Source organism: Euleptes europaea, chromosome 3 (genome assembly GCF_029931775.1).
Source record: "Euleptes europaea isolate rEulEur1 chromosome 3, rEulEur1.hap1, whole genome shotgun sequence".
NCBI lineage: Eukaryota > Metazoa > Chordata > Lepidosauria > Squamata > Sphaerodactylidae > Euleptes > Euleptes europaea.
In genome coordinates this window covers 36,124,700-36,138,661 of record NC_079314.1, presented here as the reverse complement: position 1 = coordinate 36,138,661, position 13,962 = coordinate 36,124,700, and the positions used below count along the sequence as shown (strand labels likewise).

Below are 13,962 nucleotides of genomic sequence, written 5' to 3'. Positions count from 1 at the left end.
TTACATTTACGCACACCAAAGCTATATACACGTGGTACATATATGTGCATTGCCCCTGGTCGCACTCCATGCCAACGGTGTGCATGGGTTAGGGTCATGGGTAGTGCATTCTTCCATTACATGTAGTTCATGGGCTCCCAGTACGCAGGATTGTAATGGGTAAAAAGAGGCAGAGTGTCCACAAAATTGAGTAACATCCCTGGTCCAGAAGGGGACTGTGTGCTTCCTGCAATGCCGCTTCTCTTGATATCCATTTCAGGATTTTGATGCCATCATCACTCTGGTGGAGACCTTGCAGACGCTGCCCACTTGTGACATTGCTGAGCAACATAACATCTGCTTCCACTATGCCTTTGCTCTTGACAGGTGAGGAATTTTGCTGAGCTGGGCCGGCTGAAAGTATTTTGTTTCTCCCGGCTAGGTCCATGCCGGCATTGGTCAGCCACAAGCAGGTAAATCCCTGTGGGGTCCCTGTGCCAACATCAGGTTTTGAGGAGCCTTTGACCTTGGGTGGCTTGGCCAGACAACCAGCCCGGCTCTGTGTCCAGCCCCAGTGATCTCCCTGGCTCCCTCAGGCCTAGAGGTATGAGAGCCAGCGTGGTGTAGTGGTTAAGAGCAGTGGTTTGGAGCGGTGGAGTCTGATCTGGAGAACCGGGTTTGATTCCCCACTCCTCCACATGAAGCCAGCTGGGTGACCTTGGGCTAGTCACAGCTCTCTTCGAGCTCTCTCAGCCCCACCTACCTCACAGGGTGTCTGTTGTGGGGAGGGGAAGGTGATTGAAGGCCGGTTTGATTCTCCCTTAAGTGGTAGAGAAAGTCAGCATATAAAACCCAACTTCTTCTTCTTCTTGATGAGGGTATCAGGACAGCTGTCCTCCTTAGGAAGGATTTATCATTTATCTTCTCTATCTGTGTGATGGCCCTGTCTGGGGGTCAGTATTGTGGGGCACCAGCCCAAGGCCCACACCCTCAGCCTCTCCCTCTTGCCATCACTCTGTGATGCTCACTTTTGAGGGAGCGGGCAGGGAGAGGACCCATGAGAAGGAGCAGCTCACAGCCTCTGCCTCTCCTTTAGGGCGGCATGGTGCCGATCAGGCCCAAGGGCAGAAGGGAAATGAGGGTTAGCAGCAAAGTAGGAGGCTCACTCGGGGCGTGGGGAGGACCTGCTGAGAACTTCTTGTTCAAAGGCCTTTCAAAGCCTGAAGCTGGCACTGGCCTGCTCTTTATGGCCCTCTGATGCCGAGCATTTGTGTGGTGTGTTTGCAGGCGGAACCAGCCCGGCGACCGCAAGAAGGCGCTCTCTGTTCTTCTGCCGCTGGTGGAAAGGCCTGAAGGGGTGGCGCCTGACCTGTATTGCATGTGTGGCCGCATCTACAAAGACATGTTCATTGATTCTGGCTTCACAGATGCTGAGAAGCGAGACCAGGCCTTTTTCTGGTGAGGAATGTCAGACCACTGGTCTTTCCAAGTCAGTCCTGTCTGCTCTGACTGGCAGCAGCTCTCCAGGATCTGCAGAGAAGGACTTTCACATCCCCTACTACCTGGCCCTTCTAGCTAGAGATGTTGGCGACTGCACCTGGGACCTTCTGCATGCCAAGCTGGTGCTCTGTCACTGAGCCACAGTCTCGCAACCAGTATATTGATGGTTTGAAAGCATTTGCTGGGCTGTCTTTCCTGCTCGCTCAAAGCAGGGTTACATAAAACAAAATGCATGGATTGCACTGCAACAAAACCAAACTCGAATAAGTCATCAAATCCAAAAATCACCCCCACTAGGTCAACTGTTTATGAAGGATACTGCCCAAGGTTTAACCCTGTCCTCTGTCCAAGGAGCTCACAACAGCATACATAATTCTCCCCTCTTCCAGTACATCTTTGTAATGATCCTTTAAGGTAGGTTAGGCTAAGACAGAGAGACTGAACCAAGGTCAATAAAACAAAAATCCAGTGGCAGCTTAAAACACGTAACAACATTTATTTCAGTATGAGCTTTTGTGGGTCACAGCCCACTTTGTCAGATAATGTGATGGAAAACTGTGTGCATGTAAAGTGCCATCAAGTCACAGCCGACCTATGATGACCCCTTATGGGGTTTTCAAGGCATGAGGCTAACAGGGGTGCTTTGCCATTGCCCTCCTCTACATAGCGACCCTGGTATTCCTTAGTGGTCTCCCATCCAAATATTAACCAGGGGTGAGCCTGCTTAGCTTGTGAGATCTGATGAGATCGGGCTATACCATGCTGCCTTTCCCCCCTATGGAAAACTATACTGAGGAATTTTATGGGATGGGCTGTGGGGGTGGGGGTCAACGCTTGGTGTGATTAACGCTACATTGACAGTTGCACTTTCAAGTGTAAATCTCAATGTAAGGGGGAAAGGAAGGAGTTGATGTAGAAAGGGTAGGAACGGTGGTCAGAGGCCACCCAGCAAGCTTCCCAACCAAGTATGGATTCGAACCTGAGTCTCCCCGATCCAAGCCTAATAAACTAGCTATGATGCCACGTTGGCTATCTATACAGTGAAAGGCTACTCAAAAAAGAAATGTTTGACAGCCTCTTCTAAATTGGAGAAATCCTTTCTAACCTTTTCTCTCTAACCTTTTCTTGTCAAGGCTAGAGAGGGTTACTCTTCAATACCTATTGACTTGACCTCAGTTTGGCTAAGGTTGATGAGGTGGGGTCCCTCAAGAACAGAAAGTCTTCCTTGGGGCCTGCCCTTTTAGGGGAGCTGCCATGTTTCTCGGATATCTCAAGATGGCTGAGGTATGAAGGTGATTCTTAAGGGTGTTTGCCTGGAGTGGCGTGCTGCATAAGTGTTTTGCATGGGTAGCAGCCCAGTGTAAATGAACCACCATGTGAGTGCAACATCCCACAGCTGAGTGTTGTGTTTAAATCAGGTCCCAGTCTGGTGCCAAAGAGTAGTGGTGGAAAGGGCCGTCAAGTCACAGCTGACTTATGGGGACCCCCATAGGGTTTTCAAGGCAAGAGATGTTCGGACGCGGTTTGCTATTGCCTGTCTCTGCGTGGGCTGAGAGAGTTCTGAGAGAACTGTGACTGGCCCAAGGTCACCCAGCAGGCTTCATGTGGAGGAGTGGGGAATCAAACCTGGTTCTCCAGATTAGAGTCCGCCGCTCTTAACCACTACACCATGCTGGCTCTGCAAACAGTGGAGGAAGCCTTTTCTTAGTTCCTCAGTCTGAAGCTTCCTTACACTTTTCACTTCCCAGGTACCACAAGGCCTTCTTAACGGAACCCAGCCTGCATGCTGGGATTAACTCTGTGGTCTTCCTCATGGCTGCTGGGCACAAGTTTGAAACCTCCGTGCAACTCCGGCAGATAGGTGCGGGGTTTTCCTTTTCTTTTTCTCTCATAAAGGGTTTCCAGGAAAGCAGTGTCAAATATGTGTGAGAGGTAGATACCACAATTCTTTACGAAAGGCTTCCAGGTGGACCATGTTGGTTAACTGTTTAAACTTTGGCCGGTAAGTCTGCAAGCATTTAGCTGTTGTTGACTATTTTTAAGCAGATAACATCCAGTATCTGCTTGACAAATTCAGTCTTTTCATGCCTGATTCAACAGCATCATGACTGGGAATACTGAGACACAATCAAATTAAGCAAAATATAAATGAAAGGGGGTTGTGTGTGTGTTTTTCCCAATCAGTTCACCTAATGCAGATACACTTTGTTAGCCTGCAGGGGAATTTTGAGAAAGGGTCATAGGTAGGGTTGCCAACCTCCAGGTAGTTATTGGAATTCTCAGGCACTTATGGCAAAGAATGCAAACACATAAATATGCTGCTAACAATATATTGTACCGAGGCACAACACAAACAAATATAGGAATACAAATGATGCACTAACATGCTAATACATGTGTAAGCTACATCTGAGCCTGCATCAATCGTCCGTATAACTTTAAGTCTTGGAAGCTTGATAATACAAGTCAAACTTAAAGTCCTTGAAGTCGTGTGTTGGAAGCCAAAATAAGTCTCCGGTAAGTTCCTTATTTCGCATTAGCTTCTTCCAGTTGGCAATCCACGCTTACAATATCCTCAGAACTTTTGTTCTGCAAATATTTTTATGTCTCATTTTGAACATCAATTTATTCATAACAACAACCCTTTTTTTGATAATATCCTTATGTGGAAGCGTTTTATTGATGACATTTTTTTGATTTTCCATCCTATGGACCGTTTGGAGGAGTTTATAACATGGCTCAACATTCGCCATGCAAACATATCATTTACGTGTACCTCTGACTGTCAAACCATTAACTTCCTGGACATCTGTGTATTTAAGACACAGTCACTCCAGCTAGCAGTAAAACCATTCAAGAAGAGTACTGACAAAGGAGCACTTTTACATTTTCAATCCCACCATCCTCAACATCTAATTAAAAATTTACCATATGGTCAATTCATTCGATTAAAACGTAATGCCACTTCTAATGATGATTATAATGAAGCAGCCAATTTTTTGAGTCACACCTTAAGTAATCGGGGTTTTCCGATTAATGTTATCAATCAAGCTAGAACACGAGTGGATAACATTCAGAGAAAGGATCTATTAATAGGTAAAAAGAAAGATAACACCACGAGAGGAATTACAGCAGCCCTACAATATACACCATTAACGGGACATATACAGAAAATAATTAAAAAACACTGGCACTTGGTCAGTAGTATCCCCGGCTGCGAATTACCCCCCCTTGTTGGGAATAAACGCCTGTGGTCCTTTAAGGATCGACTCATTCACTCTGATACTAACACACCTCCCAGGACCAAGTTACCTGCCGGACATTTCCGGTGTGGGGAATGTGTGGCTTGCGTACAGGCGCTACCCGTGAAAGAATTTGTTGACACCCGCACGATTTCAGATTTGTTTTGAAACATTTTTCTAATTGCAACAGCAAAAATGTGGTTTATTTAATTAGATGCCCGTGCGGTCTTTTATACACGGGTAAAACCAAACGACATATTAAATTAAGAATAGGTGAACATCGGTCGCGCGTGCGCAATAGGATTTTAGAGGCGCCGCTCACTGAACACTACATTCAAGCCAAACATGCAGACCACAAAATGCAATTCTTCGTGGTCTGGCAATACCAGGGTAAACCTTATCAACATCAGAACATTGACAGACTCTTGTGCCAGCAAGAATGTAGATTCATTTTTTTATTTGATACGCTGGCACCAAATGGTTTAAATTCAGGTTTTGATTTATCCAGTTTCTTATAATTATGTGTATTTAACATATTTTTGTATTTAGGTGTTAGAATTGATAGAAATATTTTATCTATATGCCTATAATTGTGGTTGTGCTTGCTCCTAATTGGCAAGTCAGCATCACCTGTTTGCAATTAGAAATACTCTCTTTATATTCAGAACACATGTAGTAATAGGTTAGATGATGCAGATTCGTCATCCACCATTACGAGGGAGCTATGAGCTTATCCATTTGGGTATATATACATGATTATAACTTTTATATTTATTGATTATGCTTTGCACTCCTATTTGTAAAAATCTTTTATTGATACACGAGCACTTGTACACTTTTGCAGAACAAAAGTTCTGAGGATATTGTAAGCGTGGATTGCCAACTGGAAGAAGCTAATGCGAAATAAGGAACTTACCGGAGACTTATTTTGGCTTCCAACACACGACTTCAAGGACTTTAAGTTTGACTTGTATTATCAAGCTTCCAAGACTTAAAGTTATACGGACGATTGATGCAGGCTCAGATGTAGCTTACACATGTATTAGCATGTTAGTGCATCATTTGTATTCCTATATTTGTTTGTGTTGTGCCTCGGTACAATATATTGTTAGCAGCATATTTATGTGTTTGCATTCTTTGCCATAAGTGCCTGAGAATTCCAATAGCTACTTTTTGGGCACTAGTCCTAGTTTCGGTTGCACAACCTCCAGGTAGTAGCTGGAGATCTGCTATTACAACTGATCTCCAGCCGATAGAAATCAGTTCACCTGGAGAAAATGGCCATTTTGGCAATTGGATTCTATGGCATTGAAGTCCCTCTCCTCCCCAGGCTCCACCCCAAAAACCTCCCACTGGTGGTGAAGAGGGACCTGGCAACCCTAGTCATAGGAATCACCAAAAATGGCTAGGGTAAGGCAATTCACAAATGGTTGGGAGTCTTCAGGCCCACTCTCCTGCCATGATGGAGGCAGCTGCCATACATAGAGGATTCCAAGCATGGTGACCTAAGAAAATCTATACGAGCAAGTCAAGGGCTCACAGGCCAAGATGCACATTCTGGGATGGGCTTAGCACCTTGCTAGTCAGTCAGCTGGTATGGAGCAACTCAAAGCTCTCTGCTTTTCTTATTCCATTCAAGTTTTTTTTTAATTGGGTACCAAGAGACATTGGCAGGCACTTGGGTGCTTCTTGGCACCATGTTGGGAATCACTGGTTTTTGAGCCAGAAAGCCATAACATATTTGGGATTTTTGCTTAAAAATTCTACCTCTCTCCCGCTGCTCTGACAAAATTTGTTTCACCTGTGGAAAAATCTCTTCCTTTTCCTCCCAGGTATGAAGCTGAGCTGTGTCCTCGGCCGCAAGGGCTGCTTGGAGAAGATGGAGCATTACTGGGATGTTGGTTTTTACCTGGGCGCGAGCATTCTGGCTGCTGACATGGACAAAATCATTCAGGCCTCAGAGAAACTTTACAAGCTCAACGCCCCTGTTTGGTATGTGGCTGGAAACTCTGGGTCCTGGGCCAAAGGCTCGATGCTGAGACCCTGAGGAGAACCAAAATAAGAATGTCTGGGTACTATAAAAGTAGGTATAACTAGAAAAAACAGCACCCAAGTTGCAAACAATGCAAGACAATGTACAAAATAGAATTACAAAAATGACAATACAGAGAATACACAAGACAAAACAACTACAACAATAAACCGTGGGGAAACGCTGAGAGCGTGTATCCCCGTGCCTCGGACCTGGCAAGAATATGTAGGAAACGTTTGCAAATGATGCGAACAAGAAGAATCAATGTCCAACTCTGAAAATGACGCGAAGAAGCGTTCCCACGCTGCTGTGCAGGCAAAAGATGTCCAAGTGCGATGACACATAAACCTTCAGTACGTGTTATCTGGATCAAGTTGACACATTTCACTATGGGCTTCATCAGCCCAATATGCGTAACACTTGATATGAATCCATAGTAGGCATTGATCATGGGACCTCAAAAGGTTCTGGTCAGGATCTCCAAAATGGATCCTGTGTATCTTCAGGGTCCTTTTTTTATTTTTATTTTTTGTTACTGGAAATTTTCACCAAAAGGAAGAAATGGTTATAATCATTCTGCAGTTACTTACAGCAGACCTTCGTCATTTGGCGGGGGATCCGTTCTCAGGATCACCGGGAATGGCAAAATCTGCGAATGATGGGTGTTGGGAGTCTGCTGCTTTGTAGGTGCAAAACAACACGTTTCCCTCAAAACGTAACAAGGCGTGGGCAATGGTGTGGAACTGGCTGAAGACTGTAGCACGTGGTCAGGCTGCAAATAAGTGAGATCGTGAGCTGAAATCTTCGAATGGCGAGGGTCTGCTGTGTTCCTATAAACGAGAACCCACTTGATGAAATGAAGATGGTGACTGCAGATTTTCTTCTAGTGGAAGTTAAACACTACTTAAGGCTTTAAAGAAAAAACAGACACAAAATGAGCAAGTTTTGCATCAGAGAGGTAGACATTAGGAAGAATTTTCCAGCAGAACGGTTCCTCAGTGGAACAGGCTTCCTTGGGAGGTGGTAAGCGCTCCTTCCCTGGAGGTTTTGAAGAGGTTAGACGGCCATCCGTCAGCAATGCTGATTCTGTGACCTTAGGCGGATGATGAGAGGGAGGGCATCTTGGCCATCTTCTGGTCACTGGGGGTGTGTGGTGGGGAGGTAGTTGTGAATTTCCTGTATTGTGCAGTGGGTTGGACTAGATGACCCTGGTGGTCCCTTCCAACTCTATGATTCTAAGCCTGTACTATGTGTGAGATAAGCTACTTACAAGTGCATTTCTCTTTCTCGCTCTCTCTTCTCCCCCGCCCCCACCCCAGGTACCTGAATTCCATCAAGGAGACATACATCATATACAGTCATTTCAAGATTGCTTCGGACACATGGTCGCCCAAACAGGAGCTGGTGGATTTCTGGTTGGGATTCTTGATGGAGTCGTGCCAGACCTTTGTCTCCACAGAGCAATGCCCGGTACGTTGGGATGCTGAGATCTTTGTGGTGAACATGTTTGGCAAGCGAACTGACCTTTCTCGTTGGCCGTGATCACACACGGACAGAGCCTCAGGTCGGCCAGGCTCACCTTTGCTGTCCAGCCCCCAACCCGAGCAGCACGCTAAGTAGCTTTGCAGCTGTGCGGTAGCTGTGGTGGTGGTAGAATTTCATGTCTCTCTGCCTTGCAGCCAGATTTGCACCTGAGCTGTAGGTGAAATCGATTTCCCCCAGGAAGGCTGGGTCAGGCAACGAAATGATGCCAGGGTATGGCTGGAAATCTACGAGTCCTGTTGGACTGTGCACAAACATGCATGTGCAAACTGCTGCTGATCCAGACAGACTCAGCCAAATGGGCAATAAGACTTTTTGAAAAATTGCAGTGTATATTTCTAGATAGTTGACTGTTTCAAATCAAGTTTCTAGTCCTGAAACCTGCAAATACAAATAGATTCTATTTAGCATGAGGAAACTGGCTAGGGTTTCTGGGGCTTAGTTAGGCTATCAGCACTCTCTGTAGCTTTTTCTGCCTCGGTACTAGAAAAAGCAGAATAATGGATGTAAGATAAATCTAAGCTAAGCTGCAATGGACAGTGTCGATTACAGGTTTTGGGGGTGGGATCAGGGTTTCTGGACGTGAGGGTAGGAAAAGTTGTCTGTCGACAACCTACACTGTGGTTTCTGGTTGTCACTAAAACGTCTTCCTGCTTTGATGCTCTTACAGAGCTCAGTGTGTTTTCAGCTTGGGAGGTGAACCCCTTCTGTTCTCTGGTTCCCCACCTGGCTGGATAGGATGAGGCTCTCACAGAATTGCAGGCCTGTAAATGCCATGGACTTCTGCACCTGTCTGATAGCAGCAATACTGGGGAGGGGGGTGCTGTGTCTGAGCTCAGGTTCCTGTAGGTTTCAGCCCTCTGCCAGGACAGTCTTTTGGAGCTCATTTTCCTTCCGTGGGTGAAGACACACACACTCACACACACACTATTTTTGAACTGTGTGGCCAACCCCCAAGCCCTCTCCTTGCTCGAAGCCCAAATGTAGTGGAGGAGAGCAGGGGGAGTGCCACGGGATGCTTGCCACTGGCCGTGCGGGACTGCTGGGGCTTGGGGTCTCCTCACTCTGGGTGCCTTCGTTGGCAGGTGCTGATCTTGGAGTTGGCCAGAGTGCTGCAGCCCTCCCAGCTCAGCGTCTGCAACACAGAGGGCAAGAGGTCCGTGACGTTGAGCCACATCGGCTCCCTGGAGGAGGTATGTCCGGGATGGCGTCACGCATGGGTAGGAAGCCCCCCGCCTGTGTACCAAACAGTTTCAAAGCTTTTTGCTCAGCACTGTGTTCTCTGCCCATGCAACCGAAGCAAGACCCTGAGATGCCGACTGCCCTGCTGGTCCCGGTGGGTGGGAAAAGGCAAGGAATGTCTTGGGCCTATCATTGCTCCCTGGACCCAGGCATTCACCCAGTGTGGTGGTCCAAGGCACTGGCGGTACCACTGAAATGCAGCTTTTTCCCAGCATGACTGAAAGATCTCTTTTCCCCTCTCCTTGCTTTGGAATTTGCCAGATTTGGAGCGGTGGAGTCTGATCTGGAGAACTGGGTTTGATTCCCCGCTCCTCCCCATGAGCGGCGGAGGCTAATCTGGTGAACCAAGTTGGTTTCCCCACTCCTATGCATGAAGCCAGCTGGGTGACCTTGGGCCAGTCACACTCTCTCAGCCCCACCTACCTCACAGGGTGTCTGTTGTGGGGAGAGGAAGGTGATTGTAAGCCGGTTTGATTCTTCCTTGTGGTAGTGTCCCCAGTGGTGTTGATGACTTTTCGGGGCTCGCATGGTTGGGGAAGTTTGCTTTTGTTTTGGATTATTTTTGTGTGGAGAGGAAGTTTTGTGTGTGTGTGTGTGGTTTCACTCTATTTCGAATTTCGATTGTTCCCTGCAGGAAGGGATTTCATCCTGGACATTTCCGGCATCTTCCATCCGTGGAGTCAGGTGATAACTTTTTAACACTGTTTAAATAGCTTGTGTTGAACTCCATGCTGGCTTGATGCTTCGGCAGGCTCGCTTGCCGCCTGCTGCCTTATAAGAAAGCCGTGGGAAGGAAGGGGCCACTGGCCCTCTCCTCCAGGCCTCACTTTCACTGAGGTGCTGAACCTCTCTCTAGGCTGTACCACTTGAGACAACGTGGCGGGAGATCAGGTGCTCTCCCATTAAAAAAAATACCCTCAACCCAGAAAAAGAGCATCACAGGGAGAAAAGTAGCTTTTTCTTGAGATCTTTGCCAGCCTTAGGATCAAGACAGACAAGACCCCAGGAGATCCACAATCAGGTCTTCACAGCAGTCTGTTCTTCCAGCAGTCTGTTTGCACAGTGGCCAACCAGATGCCTCTAGGAAGCCCACAAACAAGACAGCAGCAGCATTATCCTGCCTGTGTTCCACAGCACCTAAGATAATAGGCATGCTTCTCTGATTCTGGAGAGAATAGGCATGCATCATGACTAGTAACCATTTTTACTAGTTGCCATGAATAGCCCTCTCCTCCATGAACATGTCCACTCCCCTCTTAAAGCCTTCCAAGTTGGCAGCCATTGCCACATCTTGGGGCAGGCAGTTCCACAATTTAAATTTGTGTTGTGTGAAGAAATACTTCCTTTTATCTGTTTTGAATCCGTCACCCTCCAGCTTCAGCAGATGACCCCGCATTCTAGTATGATGAGAGAGGGAGAAAAGCTTCTCCCTGTCCACTCTCTCCATACCATGCCTAATTTTATAGACCTATATCATGTCTCCCCTTAACCACCTTCTTTCCAAGCTAAACAGCTCTAAGCATTTTAACCATTCCTCATAGGGCAGTTGCTCTAGTCCCCTGATCATTTTGGTTGCTCTTTTCTGCACCTTCTCTGCATATTCAGTTACATCTCTGTGGAGCCCTGCTATTGGTCAGAGCTGTACAAAAAGGGTTGAGGGGCTGGATAGAATCATAAAGTTGGAAGGGACCACCAGGGTCATCTAGTCCAATCCCTTGCACAATGTAGGAAATTCACAACTACCTCCCCCCCCACGCCCCCAGTGACCCCTACTCCATGCCCAGAAGTAAGGGTCACTGGGGGTATGTGGGGGGAGGTAGTTGTGAATTTCCTCTTTGCCCAGATTCATGAATCAAAACTGGGCACCCTCTTATCCCTCTTCAAAAAGGAGATGAGCAAAAAGATAAGTACTTTGTTCCTTGAAAGAACTCAGGGAAGTGAGTTTAGATTAGCAGAGCTGTGTGGGGGTGGAAGGGTTAAATCTCTTCCCACCTCCCTGTATGAACATAAGAAAGGCCCTGGTGGATCAGACCAAGGCCCATCAAGTCCAGCAGTCTGTTTACACAGTGGCCAACCAGGTGTCTCTAGGAAGCCCACAAACAAGATGACTTCAGCAGCATTGTCCTGCCTGTGTTCCACAGCACCCAAAATAATACGTGGATGCAGTTTTACAACAACTTAACGGAGGTCCACAAATCCCCGTCAATGCACTAATTGACTCCGGTTGCTGTCGCACTCTCATAAGCGAAGCCACGTTTGCTGCACTCAGAGCCGACTCAGAGGCTTTACCCGCCCCCGTCCAATTTGCTCAAATGGACGGGAGCCAATTCCAGGGGGGTCCAGTTGATCACCGCACCATAGGGGTGGCAATGGGAATTGGTTCCCACTGGGAACAAATAGACTTCACTTTAGCCCCTATCCGATTTGAAGTGGTCTTGGGAATTAACTGGATTAAAGGACATAGTCCCAGTATTGATTGGGAAACAAACACTATCTCTTTCGCTAGTCCCACCTGCGACCAGCATCGGCAAAACTTTGCTCTGCCATTTCCGCCCGTTCCAGCATTAACCTCTACTGCCCCAGTACCACCGGCTCTACCCGCTGTATACCGGGACTTTGAAGATGTCTTCGACCTTAGGGAATGTGATGCCTTACCCCCCCACCGGGCCTCAGACTGTGCGATTGAAGTAGTAAAGGACTGCACATTAACCAAAAGTAAGATTTACCCTATGAGCGCTTCCGAGCGCACTGTCCTCCGGGACTTTTTGGACAAAAACCTCGCCAGAGGGTTCATTCGCCCTTCGAATGCCCCAAACTCGGCCCCCGCGTTTTTCGTCCGGAAAAAAGAGGGCGACCTTCGCCTGTGCATTGACTTCAGAAAGCTCAATGCGGTTACCCAGACCAACGCCTATCCTATCCCATTAATATCGGATATTTTGGGACAATTACAGGAAGGCCGTGTGTTCTCTAAATTAGACTTGGTGGAAGCCTACTACCGAGTCCGTATCCGCGAAGGAGATGAACACCTCACTGCCTTCTCTAGCTGTTTCGGAATGTATGAATTCCTTGTAATGCCATTCGGATTAAAAGGGGCCCCGGGGGTCTTCATGCAACTCATCAATGAAATCCTACATGACCTTCTATATCGTGGGGTGGTGGTCTACTTAGATGACATTCTCATTTATTCGAAAACTGTGGACGAGCATGTGACTCTGGTCAGGGAAGTTCTACAACGCCTGCGTAACCATCAACTGTTCGCTAAACTAGCTAAGTGTGAATTTCACCAAAGCAAACTCACGTTTTTGGGATACATCATCTCCCACCAAGGTCTTCGCATGGACCCCGCCAAAGTCCAAGCCGTCCTCGATTGGACTCCCCCCACCAACCGTAAGCAAGTACAGCAATTTCTGGGATTTGCAAACTTCTATCGGGGATTCATCCCTAACTTCGCCCAAGTGGCTCTACCCATTACGGACCTGCTGAAAACTAAGGGAAAAGTAAGCTCGGCTGCCTTGCCCTCCGCAAAAATCCTATGGACTGAGCAATGCCAAGCCGCCTTTCTGGCCCTCAAACGCCTCTTCACTTCGGAGCCGGTGCTACGGCACCCAGACCCAAATCAAATGTTCATTGTGCAAGTCGATGCTTCCGATGTAGCCATGGGAGGGGCTCTCCTCCAGCAAGGACCGGACGGTCTTCTTCACCCTTGCGCTTACTTTTCAAAAAAATTTGCGCACGCTCAATTAAACTGGCCCATCTGGGAGAAAGGGGCCTCTGCAGTTCATCATGCACTGACTTTATGGCGGCAATTCTTGGAAGGGTCTAAAGTACCCTTTGAAGTTTGGACCGATCACAAAAATCTAGCTGTCATAATGTCAGCCCTTGGCCCACAGAACCAGAAATCACCACAAAGTCATATAGAGTCCAAACAGATGGCTTTTACTGATCAAATAGGCATACAGTGCAAACGAATAAAATGACAGCTATGAGAGGCTCACTAGCTGGGAGATATTATAAGGCAGGAAAGGCGGGAGATTACACGCATGAATACAGTTTCCCAGGAGCTGAGTTCCCAGGCCTAGGTATGCGACCTTGGGGGGCAGACAATACAGCACAGAGACAGAGGCAATAACGAAACCGAGATAGCAGCCTGACAGGCATGCTCCTCTGATACTAGAGAGAATAGGTATACAGCATGACTAGTATCCATTTTAACTAATAGCTATGAATAGCCCTCTCCTCCATGAACATGTCCACTCCCCTCTTAACGCCTTCCAAGTTGGCAGCCATCACCACATCCTGGGGCAGGGAGTTCCACAATTTAACTATGCATTGTGTGAAAAAATACTTCCTTTTATCTGTTTTGAATCTGAAAAAGGCTTGTGAAGATCCACCTCTCACTTGACCCTCAGTTATCTGAGATCCATT

At 47.2% G+C, this 13,962-nt stretch overlaps 1 protein-coding gene across 1 annotated transcript in view; it reads left to right on the top strand.

Moving 5' to 3' along the window:
* MAP3K6 (mitogen-activated protein kinase kinase kinase 6) overlaps window positions 1-13,962 on the top strand; it is a 67,757-nt gene that overhangs the window by 29,946 nt on the left and 23,849 nt on the right. Inside the window, exons 6-12 of the mRNA XM_056846133.1 lie at window positions 260-366; window positions 1,267-1,437; window positions 3,228-3,340; window positions 6,554-6,713; window positions 8,073-8,223; window positions 9,381-9,488; window positions 10,172-10,221. Coding sequence (XP_056702111.1) covers window positions 260-366; window positions 1,267-1,437; window positions 3,228-3,340; window positions 6,554-6,713; window positions 8,073-8,223; window positions 9,381-9,488; window positions 10,172-10,221 — 860 coding nt within the window. The remainder of the gene's footprint in view (window positions 1-259; window positions 367-1,266; window positions 1,438-3,227; window positions 3,341-6,553; window positions 6,714-8,072; window positions 8,224-9,380; window positions 9,489-10,171; window positions 10,222-13,962) is intronic.